Source organism: Piliocolobus tephrosceles, chromosome 18, assembly GCF_002776525.5.
Source record: "Piliocolobus tephrosceles isolate RC106 chromosome 18, ASM277652v3, whole genome shotgun sequence".
In the NCBI taxonomy this organism is placed as follows: Eukaryota; Metazoa; Chordata; class Mammalia; order Primates; family Cercopithecidae; genus Piliocolobus; species Piliocolobus tephrosceles.
Genome location: NC_045451.1, coordinates 21,373,364 through 21,388,299, shown reverse-complemented (window position 1 = coordinate 21,388,299; position 14,936 = coordinate 21,373,364). Strand labels below are relative to the sequence as shown.

General features: G+C 44.5%; 1 protein-coding gene across 1 annotated transcript in view; it reads left to right on the top strand.

The window, feature by feature from the left end:
• Positions 1–14,936, top strand: part of NEDD4L (NEDD4 like E3 ubiquitin protein ligase) — a 374,753-nt gene that overhangs the window by 123,314 nt on the left and 236,503 nt on the right. Inside the window, exon 2 of the mRNA XM_023218344.3 lies at positions 8,324–8,397. Within this exon, the coding sequence (XP_023074112.1) occupies positions 8,324–8,397 (74 nt within the window). The remainder of the gene's footprint in view (positions 1–8,323; positions 8,398–14,936) is intronic.

Genomic DNA, 14,936 nt, shown 5'->3' with positions numbered 1-14,936 from the left:
CTCCTTATACATAATAGAAAGTAAATCTTGCAGGCTTGAGCTCTGTGTGAGTCATTATTCCTTGTATGTTTTCAGCACAGAGCAGGCACTTGGGGTTGAGTCACTGTGTGGACTCACGTAGAGCGTTGGGGAATAGATGTTGGATGGGCAGGTACCAACTGGAAGAAAAGAATTGGGTCCCTGTGCAGAGCACAGGCTGTTCTTACAGCAGCAGTGAAGCTGCTCGTGGTGAGCCTTCAGCGGCAGGCCAGGCAGTTTTAATTAGATTCGTTTGTGCCTAGGGAGGTCTCACCAGAGCAGTGGAGAGGGACATTTTAAAAAGACTGGACTAACGTGGTAGCAAGCGAATTTGGATGCAGAGACGCTGCCTCACACCACCAACAGCTATACAGAGCATGGCACATAATAGGTACTTAGTAGGTTCTGAAAGAATGAACAAATGAGCTTAAGCCAACTGGTGTTGGACCATCCTGCCATTAGCGATAACATGCATTGAGGCTGTGGAGTAGAGAACAGGGGTGAATTGAGAGTTATTTCAGTGGCACATGTAAGTATCTCAGCATCTCTTGATTGTCATTCTTTTTGGATTTTTTAAAATTTTATACTTATAAATGATCGTGTATTTTAAGTTTTCTGAAGTAGCCTTGGTTTCACATTTTGACTGTATTTATTATGGTATCAGGTTCCTTATTTCTTTAAAGGGATACTGCTGCTGCACTTATGTTGAACAAGTCACCAAGCTCTGTTAATTTTGCCTGAAAAATACCACTGCTTTGACATGATGGAAAACACAGGCAATAGTCTTTATTTCTCACTCCTGTTTTTTTCTTATTTTGAAGGATCACCCTAATACATAGGAAAATCTTGACTTAGCAAAGAGATAAATGAGACTCTAATTATCGCATTGGGTTTTTCACAATGTATGTCAGTTATCTGTTGCTACATAACAAATTAGTTTTAGAGTTGGCAGCTTATAAAGCAACAAATGTTTATTATCTCACAGTTTCTGTGGGTCAAGAAATGAAAAGTGGCTTAACTGGGTGGTTCTGACATGTGCCTTTGCACAGTGACTGGCATGTAGCTGGCAGGGGTCGCTTAGGAGCCTGAGTCAGGATGTCAACCGAGGCTGCTGTCATCTGAAGGCTTGACTGGAACAGAAGGACCCATTTCTAAAATGAGTCACTCACATGGCTGGAGGCAAGAGGCCTCAGTTCCTTATCACAGAGATTTCTCCTTGGGGCTGACTGAGTGTCTGCACATCATAGCAGCAGCCGGCGTTCCCCAGAGTGAATGATCCAAAAGAGAGGAGGAAGCCTGATGTCTTTATGACTTAATCTCCAAAGTCACACACTGTCACCTCTTCCATATTTTATTAGAAAGGAATCACTAAATCAGATACCCATGGGAAATGACCCACCTCATGAAAGAAATACTGAGAATTTGTGGACCTGTTTCATAAACACACAGTATCATTTCTTGAACGCAGAGGCACCCTTGAGCATTTAAATTAGAGTTCTGCTCTAGAAGTCTATCCCTGTCTAATAGCAGCCACTACCTAGTAGGAGTTAAGAGATTTAGGTTGCACAGAATCCCGCAGTCTTTTCAGAAACTCATATCCTTGGGGCGTCTGCTTGTTGACAGCATTGTAGGACTGAGACGTGACCACTTATCATGTGTTGGGCTGCCAGTGGTGATCAGAGATGCCAGTGAGTAGTCCGGTGAGTTAGGGCTGTTTGCCTCCGTCGGTGTCATCTGAGTTTGAACTGGACGTGCAGTCCTGGTGGGCTGCTTTCATTTCCACCCTAGGTCTTTGTTCTCACCACTCACGTCTTATGCCTCTGTTCCACCGCTGTAAGTGGGAGCTGTGCACACACCTCGCCTCTGCCATTGACTGTAAGCTCCTGAGAGAGAGAGAATGTGTCTAGTTCAGTTTTGTCGCCCTCCTTTTTGGTAGCACAGTACATTGAACATTGTATCATTCTGCATTTTTGTTGAGTGTATAATTAGATGGTCAATGTGGAGAACTCAGGGATTTTAGGAGGGGGTGGCAGCAATATAAGGTTGTGGGACCCAACCTGAAGAGAGGGAAAGGTGTAGTGGGCAGGCGCTGGTGTGAGGAGGGAGAAGGTGAAGAGGATGCAACCTGGCAAGAGTTGGTAGTGACAGGAAGGTGTGTGGGGCGGGGAGGTGATAGGACAGCGTGTGAGTTTTTGTTTTTGTTTTTTTTTAAATGCAGGCAGGGGAGGGATGAGTAGGCAGAGCATTGAGGATTTTTAGGACAGTGGAAATACTCTGTATGATACTATAATGGTGGATACATGTCATTATACATTTGTCCAAACTAACGGAGTATACAACACCAGGAGTGAACCCTAAGGTAAATGATGGGCTTTGGGTGATTTTGATGTGTGAATTGTAGCAGGGGTACTACTCTGGAGCAGGATGTTGACCATGGGGGAGGCTGTGTGTTGCGGTAGGGGGTACGTAGGAAATCTCTGTGCCTTCTGTTTGATTTTGCTGTGACCCTAAAACTGCTCTAAAAAGAGTAGTCTTAAAAATGCATGAAATAGGATCCTATCTCAGGACTGCGGCAAGAGCAGGTAGGAATGGAAAGAGCGACTGTGGCTGCTGTGTAGCAGGCACACCATGGGCACGGTCCATATTGCTGGCTTAGTTATTTTTTAAAACAACTAAATTTAAGCAGTGTATATATAACTTACATATTTATGTGATCCAAAAAAATGTTGGTCATCTGTTTTAATCCAGAGAGTGTTTACCCTAAGCCTGCAAGTGTGATGGGTAATAGCTGGAACTAGAAAAGTACTTTAGAATATGGAAGGTAAATACATGAATTAATTTAGGTAAGAGTGACTGAACTGTGGAAGTCCCTGACTTAGAACTTGTCCACTTGGACAGCTGGTGTAAGTGATCCTGAGGTCACAGTGGCTCCCTTTGCTGGAAGAACACTATTTCCCAGCTCAGATATCATCTTTTTAGGAGAGTACCTGCCATTGTGGAAAATAAAGATAAAGGATAACAAGTTACCTCCTTAAGACACAGTCATAGGAGAAATGGTAAATTCCAGTATCTTGAGTTTTGAGTTGGAACTTGAAATTTATTTTACCACAAGAGCACTGTTGATGGGTTATGTATTTTATAGGCTTTGTGGGTGGCCATGGGAATCTAGTAACTGCTTATGCATAGTTTATATGAGTAGGCCTGCTGAATTTCCAGATGACGCTCTTGCAACTGAATCTTCAGGTTACCACCTGTTTCTCAGTTTGGACACTATTTATTCGTGTGTTGCTGTCACTTATGGCTTGGGCATCTTATCTTGTTTTGTGTCTTGATGAAGAATTAGAAAATTCAGTGTAAAAGAAAAACGTATGTAAAGCTTATGGAATCACCCCTGTTACACAATAACAATGCAGAACAATAGATTAATAACAGGAAGAGACGCTGAAAGTTCTCTTCAGCCTAGTTTCTACTCTGCTGTTTCTTCTCTGCATTGTACAATCTATGAATAATATTTTCATTGTCTAAGCAAAGCCACCTTAGCTAAATATTTAATTCTACTGGAGTCATAAACAGGGTTCAAGATATCACATAGATTTTATGAAAGTAATAAAATGCTTCAGAAAATACAATGGCTCAGCCTGGGGCCACTGCATCTGATGATTTGGTTACACACCTTGTCATGTGCTTCCTAAGAGAATGACGATGGCTGCTTATCTGTGTTTAAGCTTGTCATTTTGAGGAAACAAAGATAAGACATTCTTGCTGTGTCTCTAAAATGCATGTGTAAACTGTTTTTATAGAGTAGTGCTTCAGAGAGGAGTAAAATTTCCTGCAACAGGTGCTTGTAAACAGTGATTGCTCAGTAAAGGCCACCTCCCAGCTGTTGCCTACATGTTACATAAGAGAACCCCTTCACGTCTTCCATATTTGCAGCTCTGTACCTTTGTGAGTCACCTAAAAAACAACTCATAGGGTTATCTTTCTTTCTTTCTTTTTTCTTTGAGACAGGGTCTTACTCTGTCGCCCAGGCTGGAGTGCGATGGTGCAGTCTCGGCTCACCGCAACCTCCACCTCCCTAGTTCAAGTGATTCTCCTGCCTCAGCCTCCTGAGTAGCTGGGATTACTGGCATGCATCACCACGTCCAGCTAATTTTATGTGTTTTGTAGAGACAGGGTTTTCACCATGTTGGTCAAGCTGGTCTTGAACTCCTGACCTCAAGGGATCCACCCATCTTGGCCTCCCAAAGTGCTGGGATTACAGGCATGAGCCACCGCGCCTGGCAGATTTGTTTTTCTTATGACAAAATCAATCCTGGATGTGTCGTTAACGGTGAAGTTAAAATTTTTCTTTTGTTTTCCTTAATATTTCCTTTTTTTTCAAACAAAAGTCTGGTTTCTAAACAAAAATATTTAATGATTCAAAAGGAAAAGATTCCAAATAAGCCCAAAGGAATGATTCATTTTCCAGAGGTAATTACTACTAACATCAGCCTTTCCAGGTCTTTTTCTATGCAGCTATATCATTGACATTTTTTAAAAAATGAGATTACATTGTACTCGAGGGTAGACTGCTATAACAACTTTTGGTTTTGGATGGGAAAAAACAGAAAAAGTCTTATCTCCACCTCATTTCTGGGGAGGGTCAGCAGGTGGGGGGTGCTTGGCTCTACTCCCTTCGTATGGAATTGCTTCTTTATCTCCAAGATCTTCCCCATTTCATGGAGAGACATTAATGAGAATGAAGGCTGCTGAATGGGAGGGGCTTATGGGGCCTGTTTGGAAGAGGCCTTATCACTTTTGGCCACGTTCCATTGTCCAGAACTTAGTCACATGACTGCACTTAACTGCAAGGAAGGCTGGGAAATGTAGTCAAGTTGCGTGTCCAGGTAGAAAAGGGACCCTTTTTTACCTGAACAACTAGCATGTTTGTAACTCAATTGTATAAACCATTTTGAAACTTTAAAAAAAAAAAAAAAAAAAACCTATTTCAAGCACATTTTTATATGATGAATCTGCTCACCTCTCCATTTGTAACCTATTAAAAGCTCTTGCCAGAATCTCTGCCCAATTGTTCTCCTTCCTTCTGCCCTGTTCCTTCACAGCAGCCACAGTGGTTCTTTCAAAGACTGAAGCTACATTTTGTCACTCGTCTGCTTAAAACTTTACAGTGCTTCTTCCCACAGTGGTCGGGATAATGTCCACCCTCTCCTGAGGCTGGCCTGTGTGGTCCTTGACCCCGCCAGGTCCCACGCTGCCCTACACGGACTCTGCCATCCTTCCCCAGCATCGCACCGTCACACAGGGCTTGCTGTCAGCCCTTCCTGCAATTCCCAGCCCCACCACACCACTCGGCCTCCTTCCTTCAGGCTTCAGCTCTGGTGTCTTTTCGCCAAAGAAGCCTTTCCTGATCACTCAGCCATAAATGTTCCTCTCCCCAGTTACTTTTTCTCTCTCCCTCTACTCAGTTACTTTTGTTTAACTGTCATATTGCCTTTGGAGTACTTGCCAGCATCAGAAATTATCTTGCTTGCTGTTTGCATTACGTATTTTTAGTCTGTGTTCCGCCTGCTAGATGGTGGGTTGCTTGAGGCAGGAACTCTGTCTTGTTTACATCTCAATCTCCAGATAATGTGTCTGGCACGTGATGGGTACTCAGTAAATACTTGTGGAATAAAGAAATGTCATTACAGGTTCTCTATGCATTAACATTTTTTAGAAATGGGATGTTGCTGTCGGGCACAGTGGCTCATGCCTGTAATCCCAGCACTTTGGGAGGCTGAGGTGAGCAGATCACCTGAGGTCAGGAGTTCAGCCTGGGCAACATGGTGAAACCGCATTTCTACTAAAAATACAAAAACTAGCCGGGCGTGGTGGTGTGCACTTGTAATCTCAGCTACTTGGGAGGCTGAACAGAAGAATCGCTTGAACCTGGGAGCCGGAGGTTGCAGTGAGTTGAGATCCAGCCACTGCACTCCAGCCTGGGTGACAGTGAGACTCTGTCTCGGAAAAAAAAAAAAAGAAAGAAAGAAAGAAAAAAAAAGAAATAGGGTGTTGCTATGTTGCCCAGGCTAGACTGCAGCAGCTATCCACAGGCGTGATCATAGCGCACTGCAGCCTTGAGCTCCTGGACTCAAGTGATCCTCCTGCTTCAGCCCCTCCCCGAGTAGCTGGTACTATAGGTACTTCAGGTTTTGATGCATGTGGAAAAAATACTCTAGCAGTGACATCATTTGAGCTGAGCAGGCCATGGAGGCATCAGATGATTAGCAGCAGGGTACAACTTGTTGTGAAAACCAGAAGAGAGCCTTGGCCTACATAACATCCTGTGTTAAAGAAAGAACCCTGACTCCCAGCCTGTGAGTGTTCCAGAGATGGGCAGAGCAGTCCTTGCAGCGTTTCAGGGAAGAGAAGAGCAGCTAACCCCTGATGCTTCTGTAAGCACTTTGGGACACCTTTTGCTATAGTAGGGTATTGTTTTAGTTATCCCTGACTTGTCTGGTGTTACTTTATATCCCTTAATGCTCTCGTGAAGACTGGCAAACACATTCAGTCCTGCCAACCTTGGAAGCAGGCCATGTTTGGAAGAACATTGGCACAAATGAGTTGAGAACATTATCTTTACCGTATTCAAGTTCTTTACCGTATTATGAGGACACTGTGCTTGCCACATGGGCAGTCTTGTGTAGGGGCTATGTGGTTCGATGGATGGTTGGGTGGATGGAAGACTCCTGGAGCGTGAAGTATCTCAAGGATGTGTGTCCATTGCATGGATGCGTGTTCAATCTATGCAGCTAATTGACAAAGATCCACCATCCTATACCCTCCATGTTTTATTTTTGCCCTGCCATTGTTCTCTTCGATATCATATAATCATTGAGGTTTTCTTGCTCTCACTTAGGTCTTGACTAAACATGTTGGGTAGATGAATTCCATATTACTTCTTTCTTGCTCTGTCAGCCATTGTGTTCTTAGGGACTCCATCCTGAGCCTTTTTTTTTTTTTTTTGAGACTGAGTCTCACTCTGTCACCCAGGCTGGAGTACAGTGATGTGATCTCGGCTCACTGCATCCTCTGCCTCCCAGGTTCAAGCAGTTCTCCTGCTTCAGCCTCCCGAGTAGCTGAGATTACAGGCGCATGCCACCATGGCCAGCTAAATTTTGCATTTTTAGTAGAGACAGGGTTTCACCATGTTGGTCAGGCTGGTCTTGAACTCCTGGCCTCGTGATCCGCCCGCCTCAGCTTCCCAAAGTGCTGGGATTACAGGCATGAGCCATCGCACCCAGCCCCTGAGCCATGTTTTCATTCTCATTCTTAGGCTAGGTTTCCTCAGACCTTGGTTATAACTGCCAACTCTACACTGATAACTGCTGAGTGTCTAACTCAGACCAGATGTTTCTCCCCATTTAGTGATGCATGTTTTCCATCCGATTGCTTCACAGGCACCTTGGACACAGTCCTCTATTTCAATTTATGTTGACAGCTCATGATCCAAACTGGAAACCTGAGTTATCCTGGACTTCTGCCTACCACCTTCTCCTGAGCCATCTCACCTGTCCTAAATGTCATAGCCCTTAACCAGTTCTCCAAGCTGTCATAGGGCCCTATACTGCTGGGCTGCTTGTTGCCTTCGGTAGAGCCTGGAGCATATTCATGTCTGTATTTCAAGGCCCGGGGCATAAGAACTTCTTAGGAAGTATTGGAATAAATGATGAAATGATGAATAAATGAACAAATGAACCGTTGATTGATTTCCAAGACACTTTGGGGTGGTTTTCATTTAGAATGGTTTTTATTTCTTTTTACTGGAAGTGAGGAATTATTTTTGCTTGTTGATGCCAACATTTTAAAAGCACTATAATTTTGAAATGTTTTACCACATTAAATTCCTTTCTATTGCAGGTTACGTACAAATACGTCAACTTCAGAGGAGAAATTATTTGTTATATTTATGCAAACTTGTGGCACTTGGACATTTATCTAGACGGTTTTATGTGTGTGATTGTGTTCTTGGTACAGCTGCAAAATCTAACTTTAAATGGCAGGAGTAATTGATCTTAATGACCTACTTTGAATTAAACTTGTGCTTCATTAACTTGGATGCTGTAAGTTTAGTCTAGGGTCATAGACTTTTAGAGCTGGAATATTGCTTTTTGAACTTCAGTGTAAGGAATAATTGCTTACGTTGAATTGATTTGTTCTGTATCCCAATACTGGACAATAGAAATCAATGACTTTAATATTGGATGCGAGAGTGATTCATTGAAGATCAGTTTTTTAACCTCTTTTTTTGTTCTCCTTCTCACAGGGAGAGTCCCGAATTCTCAGAGTAAAAGTTGTTTCTGGAATTGATCTCGCCAAAAAGGACATCTTTGGAGCCAGGTATGTTGGCTTTGTTTTTATTTCTGTGGATTTCTAAAAAACGACAAGCAGTTTTCAAATTCAGGCACGCATCAAAATCACCTGGAGGACTTCTTAAGACAAAGTTGGCTGGGCCCCACCTGCCAGGATTCTGATTTCGTAAGTGATGCTGGTCCAGCTGGTTCTAGGACCACATTTTGCACAGGGCTTCTGGACTTAGCATCACAACAGTAGTTAACAGACTTGTTTTTCACATGGGCTAATTTCGTGATATTAGCTTCTGGTGTTGTCTTCTTAGTACAGTTTGGGACTGTGGCTGTGCTTATTTTAATACTTTAAAAATATTTCTAACTTAGGGAAACATGAAAGTGTCATTTTGTTTCTAGGAGAACTGGATATTCTTGACATGTATCATCTGAATTAAGAGATTTGGTGATTTGGGGCGAATGTGGTGATTTCTGTGGCATTTCTAGAAGCACCAGCAGGGAAGCAGCCAGATCTTTCTGTGTGTTTCAGCTTTCTTCTTTTCAGTATTGCACTGTATCTTTAAATCAGCCCTTTTGTTCCTATTGGCTCTCAGTGATGTGTTGCATGAAGCTATTGGACTGAGAGCAGGGTGAGGGTGGAGCCACCTGGCACTAGAATTTAACCAGATTTTGGAGACCAAAGATCTTTTGAACTTTAGACTTAGAATGGACATGAGTGATGTTCTAGTCCAACTTTTCCATTTTATGGTTGACAAAGCTGAAATGCAGAAAGATTAAACCACCCGTGTAGGTCACGTGAGCCAGTGATGTTTGAGGACTGATGGGAACACTCCTCCTGCCTCTACCCAGTACGTTTTCCTTTGTGACATGGTGGCCTGAAAATACTGTGGGGTTTAACAATGAAGAGAGGTGACTGGTGAGGAGAGTTCCAGCCGCTGGATTCTCCCTGTCAGTCCCTTGTGCTGTGGCCCTTGGTGACCCCTAGATATCAGTGCTCCTGCCTGACACTGGAGACCCTCTATAAAGAGGCCCCTTTCTGGCCGGGTGCGGTGGCTCAGGCCTGTAATCCCCAGCACTTTGGGAGGCCGAGGTGGGCGGATCATGAGGTCAAGCAATTGAGACCATCCTAGCTAACATGGTGAAACCCTGTCTTACAATTTTTATTGTAAAAATACAAAAAATTGGCCGGGTGTGGTGGTGGGCGCCTGTAGTCCCAGCTACTCAGGAGGCTGAGGCGGGAGAATGGCGTGAATCCGGGAGGCAGAGCTTGCAGTGAGCCCAGATTGTGCCACTGCACTCCAGCCTGGGCAAAAGAGCGAGACTCTGTCTCAGGGGAAAAAAAAAAAAAAAAAAAAAGCCCCTTTCTAGCTAGCTAGTTGTTCCATCCCGCACAACCCCACAGAAGCCTTTTGCTGCTGTTAGTAAGTGCACCCCTATTTTCTCATCTGTGATAGATCATGCATGATTGAGTTTTGTCTATTAAAGCAATTGATAAGTTACTAGAATGGCACCAAAAGAAATTAGAAAAAAAATTGTTGCAAATGTCAGTGAAATCTTCTAAAAACCTATTGTACTTAGAAGTGCCACAAGTGACTAACGGAGGCTTAGGTCTCTGAGTGGTGTCACAAGGAACCTTATGCACGGGGACAGTGACATCAGCCTGTGCTGGTGGTAATGTCAGCGGGAAGCAAATCCTACCTGAAGGTGCTCTCTCGCTTGACCGTGAAGTCACACTGAGTGGTTCACCATGTGCCTGCATTCATGCAAGGGTAAGCCAGGTCTCTGGGCATGGACAGAAGCATCCCTGCTTCCCTTCTCTTCCCTTTCAAAGCAACACTTTCAACTGTTTCCATGAGTCTGGGCTGTTCTTACCCAGCTGAAATACTGTTTCCTGAAACTCAAAAATTTGCTATCTACCAAAGCCCACCTTATGCCCTGCCTTTCTGTGAAGCCTTTCAAGAAAATTTCAAGAAAGAAAATGTGATATTCCTATATCAAAGCCTGTGTGTCTTTCCTCTCCTAATCCTTCTTAGCTGCCATAGTAGGTGCAGTGTCATTTTAGCATTTGCAGATGCATTACCTGGTGGTTTCTAGTATTTCTTCCACTTGCCTCTATTACTAGATTAGAAATGTACTGGAAACAGACATCTTTTTAATATCTTTCTCCTATTACTTAACATATAGAGCACCAAGGAAAAAAAAAAAACAAAAATTATCTTTTAAAAATGTAAACATTTGCAGGCTGACTGGTAGTGGATTGTGCTCTTATGTTAAAAATATATATTCTCACTCTTTCCAATGAAATTTAGAGTGTTGACGGAGGAAGTTGGATTTAGGACATTTTGGTGATTTCTTTTTAAGCTTGATTGGGTTTTTATTTTGTTTTATCCAAACCTTTTCATTAAAAAAAAAAAAAAAAAATGGATTCACATTGTGTTTCTAAGCCAGTTAAGTAGATTTAAGGTTGAATTTGTAGTGGAATTAGGTTCCAAATCTTAGAAGAGCAAATTTGAACCTTAAATTTTTACTGTTTCGATACCAACAGGCCGGGTCATTTCTAAGGGACATGGTGGAAAGGGATATTTCTGATATTAATTAGAAAGATAAATAGTATTGTGGCCAAGTGGACCAAGTGCCAGAAAACGCATCAGAAACTCTGAACCCTGTCTGATCTTCATTTTCTTAGATCGATAAGTAGGCACACACATCCCTGCTTTCCTCCCTCCTTTGAAGTGCTGTAGTTCATCTGAGAGTCTGAGATGGAATCGTGAGGTGACAGTTGGGTTAATGCTATCTTGGCATATCCCTCTGGAGTGGCACTGCTTATTGCCTTAAAGTTTTGCCAGATGACCTGCATTCTCCCTCCATGCTATCTTGGGTAAATCCCTTAAACCCACTCATGCCACCGCATATTAGTGTACAGCAAGGATAACAGTTTCTTTGTAACTGGCATGCAGGGAAGAACCCCAAAGTGACTTCTGTTGGCGGCAGCTCTGTCGTGTTTTAAGGTAGCAGTCACAGGGTGGAGGTTTGGTAGTGTCCTCTCTGGCATCCACCATCTCCTTCAGAGCCCTGGGCCACTGGCAGGCTTTTTCTCCAAGTCTCTTCCCTGAGTATTCCCCCGACCTCTGTGCCTGATCAGGCACCTCATTCTCCCTCTGCAGCAAAAAAGGCCGGGTAGGCATTGGAGCCCTTGCTATAGACAGAATAATGGCTGGAAGAGGAAGGGCATTTTCATGAGGGGCATTTCAGAGCATTTAAAGTGGTAGAAATCCTGTAGACACTGATGTGTTTAAAATCAGGGATTTGCATCTCTGGCACTCCAACTCCTTTGTTTCCAAGGGAGGTTCCCTGGGTCAGTTGGCCTGAGGTTGGGAAGGGGTGGTGGTTGTGGGGTAGAATGTGATGTTTGGGGATGCGGGATGGTCAGGGGTGGGTGATGGTGGGAGGAGTGGAGCATGACAGCCTGACATCTCTCCTTGCCCCTCCGAAATGGTGATGGAAGCTGCCTACAGCTGCAGCTCAGAGGCCGGGGGTTTCTGGGGCCCTAGGTGCGGGGCCTCCCTCCTAGCTGGAGGTGGTCCCTTCACCCTTGAGAGGCCTGTGCCTGAAATGCCCTTGTCCTTTTCGGCCCTCTCTGCCCCAGTCCAGTGCTTAGGATCCAAGATCATTTTCAGCCCCTTCCAGCCAAGTCTCACTTTATTAAAGGAGCCTTTGTTCAGAGCGGATTGGATAACTGAGCTGTGACTCCACTTGAACGTCTGAGCAGTTGGCCTACGTGGGAAACGGCAATGGCAGAAAAAGATGCTTCCCTTTGGATTGTACCTTGAGGACAAAAAAGGGCAGTCATATAATCTGTCATCTAAACTGGAACGCTTTTGTCTGGAATGAATGCGACATTGATTGGGACGTCAGGGCATAAGATGTAAATTGAGACTACGGTCACCCGAGGTCACAGACATCCAGCCTTTATTATCCATACCATGGGAAAAAAAAAAATGGAATGTGATTTTTTTTGTTTTCCAAAACAGCTTTAAAAAACATGCTAAGAAAAAGAAAAAGCACCTTTTAAAAAAGCAAGCTTACGTAAAATGCCACTGAGACGTCAAAGGAGAAGTAAAACCCTGCCCAAAGCAAGCTCATGTGGGATGACCACGGCTCACCCTTGTGTGCCTGCGTCCTGTTTCCGCTGCCCCTTTCCCAAGGATGTACCCTGCCCTAACCTCACCCCGATCCAGTGACTCCTCCAGCGGCTCCTCCGATGTTCACCAGCTGGGTCCTCATCTCCTCCGTCACACGGGCTGCCGCTGTGTCCCCCAGCAGACCTCTCCCTGTCTCTGGGGTGCCCACGGCCCCTGGGAGGTGCTGTGCATAGTTCTGTCAGTGAGGTTGACTTGTTGTTTTATACTTAGAATTGTTTCTTTCTCCTGAAATTAGATTTTCCCCTTGTGATAACTAGGATTCTATTTTATTTATTTATTTTGATTTTCCGGGACCTATTATAGCATGTAGCAGGTCCTCAGGAAGTATTTACCAAAAGATTGCATGAAGTGAGCCTGTTCCTCCTCCCTCTCTCCTTCCCTCCCTTTCCCACCCCTTCACTGGAAACTCACATTCACTAAATGTGCCATGAAGTCACTGCCTTTTGCCTTTGTCTGTGTTTTCCCCTCTGCCTGGCATCTGTTCACATCCTTTCTGGCAGCCGCCCTCTCATCTGTCAGGGCCCAGTTTGGGTGGCAACACTCCTGCTGAGGCCCCTGCTGCCCTCATCAGCCCAGCCCAAGAGGACAGAACACTGCTGCTCCCGGGGCTGTAGTGGGTCTACAAGTTCCCTCCTCCTACGGCCCCTTGTCTTAGCGGACTTGGGAGGCTTGGAGGCTCCAGCCCTGTCTTACTGCTGTTTGCAGGTCCAGAAATCTTGGCACATGACAGTCGCCTGATAAATTGCCTTGAATTCATTAAGTGGAACACAATATGGTGTGCTGTGGCACCTGATGGCCAGCCTGGAGGAAGGGGTACTTTTTTCTCATTGTCATGGAGGTACCATTGGCTCTTCAAGCATCTCTCCCAAGCATCCAGGAGAGGTGCTTATTTCTCATTCTCACAAAGGCTCTTTGTGGACCAGCACAGGATGCCTGCCTAGGGGCTGGATAAAAAGTGAGCATAGAGAGAGGAGGTTAAGGGAAGCAAGCTCAAGACTGGGCTCAGAGAAAAGAATCTGGGGGAGTCCGTGGGGTGGCAGGCAAGGAACCGTCTCCATTTGATGCTGATGTTTGTGCAGAATGACTACTTTATACTCTGCAGAAGGAGCACACTCTCTTCTTGTGGTAGGTCCCAGAAACTTCTACTTGGGGGTACATGAGGCCCGGCTGGGATTGGGCACAGAAGGTCATGGCTCTGCACCTGACCCTCACCTTAGGGGTCAGGACAGAGCCAAGGACACGAGGGATGGGTTAGGGAGGACACAGGCACCATGGAGTGCCTTGGCCATCCTTCTGTAGAGGAGAGGTACAGGTGGCGAGGCAGGCACCAGGCAGCCGCGGACAGGGTCAGGAACCAAGGCAGATCCAGGAAACAGAGGCCAAAACAGCAGCAGGAGCCTCAGGCTCAGCAGACCACTGACTCTTCTGGATGTCTTTCAGACACTCTGGTGGGGCAGGGACGAGTCCTTGGTGTTTGGCCATGGTGAAGGGTGCAGTTAGGGCAGGCGAGTCGTGCTTTCTTAACGTGAGTGTAAGAAAGGGAGGTAGTGAGTTTCAGCAGCTCGCGTTTCTTGAGCACTTGCCCTGTGCCAGGTGTGGTTTGAACTATTTACATGCGAGTTCATTGTGTCCTCCAAGCAGAGTCCTATGCACAGGCACTATTGTTCTTTTCCTTTTGCAGTTCTAGAAACGGAGGCAAGAAAGGTTTAGTAAGTTGTGGAGCGAGGTATTGAGCCAGGGCCTAACTTCTTGATAGAAGTTAGTTAGAGGCTGTTACTCGAGCACTCACAGGTTGGCTGGCAACGTGTTTGGAACCCAATGTAATGTCATCAGATTCTGCCTAAATTTTGTGAAGAGGGGATTTCCATTTGATAGGTAAGAAAATTGAGCGGTTGTCATCAGCCCAAGATGAAACAAGGGTATAGGGAGTGGTGGGACCCATGAGGTTCAGATTTCTGTGACTTCTGATGCGATGCTCAGTGATAGATCAATACTCTTCTTACGGATAAAAGTTCGAGAATTGAGTGGGACTAAATGACTATTAGGGTTCCTCCAAAACCCTGATATTTCATTTTTGGGTGCGGCACCTTTTTGTGTTAGCAGATTTAAAGAGCTGGCATTGTATTTGATGGTAGCTGTGTAAGCTTTTTGAATTGGAGAATCATCAACTATTGTTAGATTTAGAATAGGTATATTTGGCTAAGTAAGATCTTTTTTTTTTATTTTATTTTTTTATTATACTTTTAAGTTCTAGGGTACATGTGCATAACGTGCAGGTTTGTTACATATGTATACATGTGCCATGTTGGTGTGCTGCACCCATCAACTCGTCAGCACCCATCAATTCATCATTTATATCAGGTATAACTCC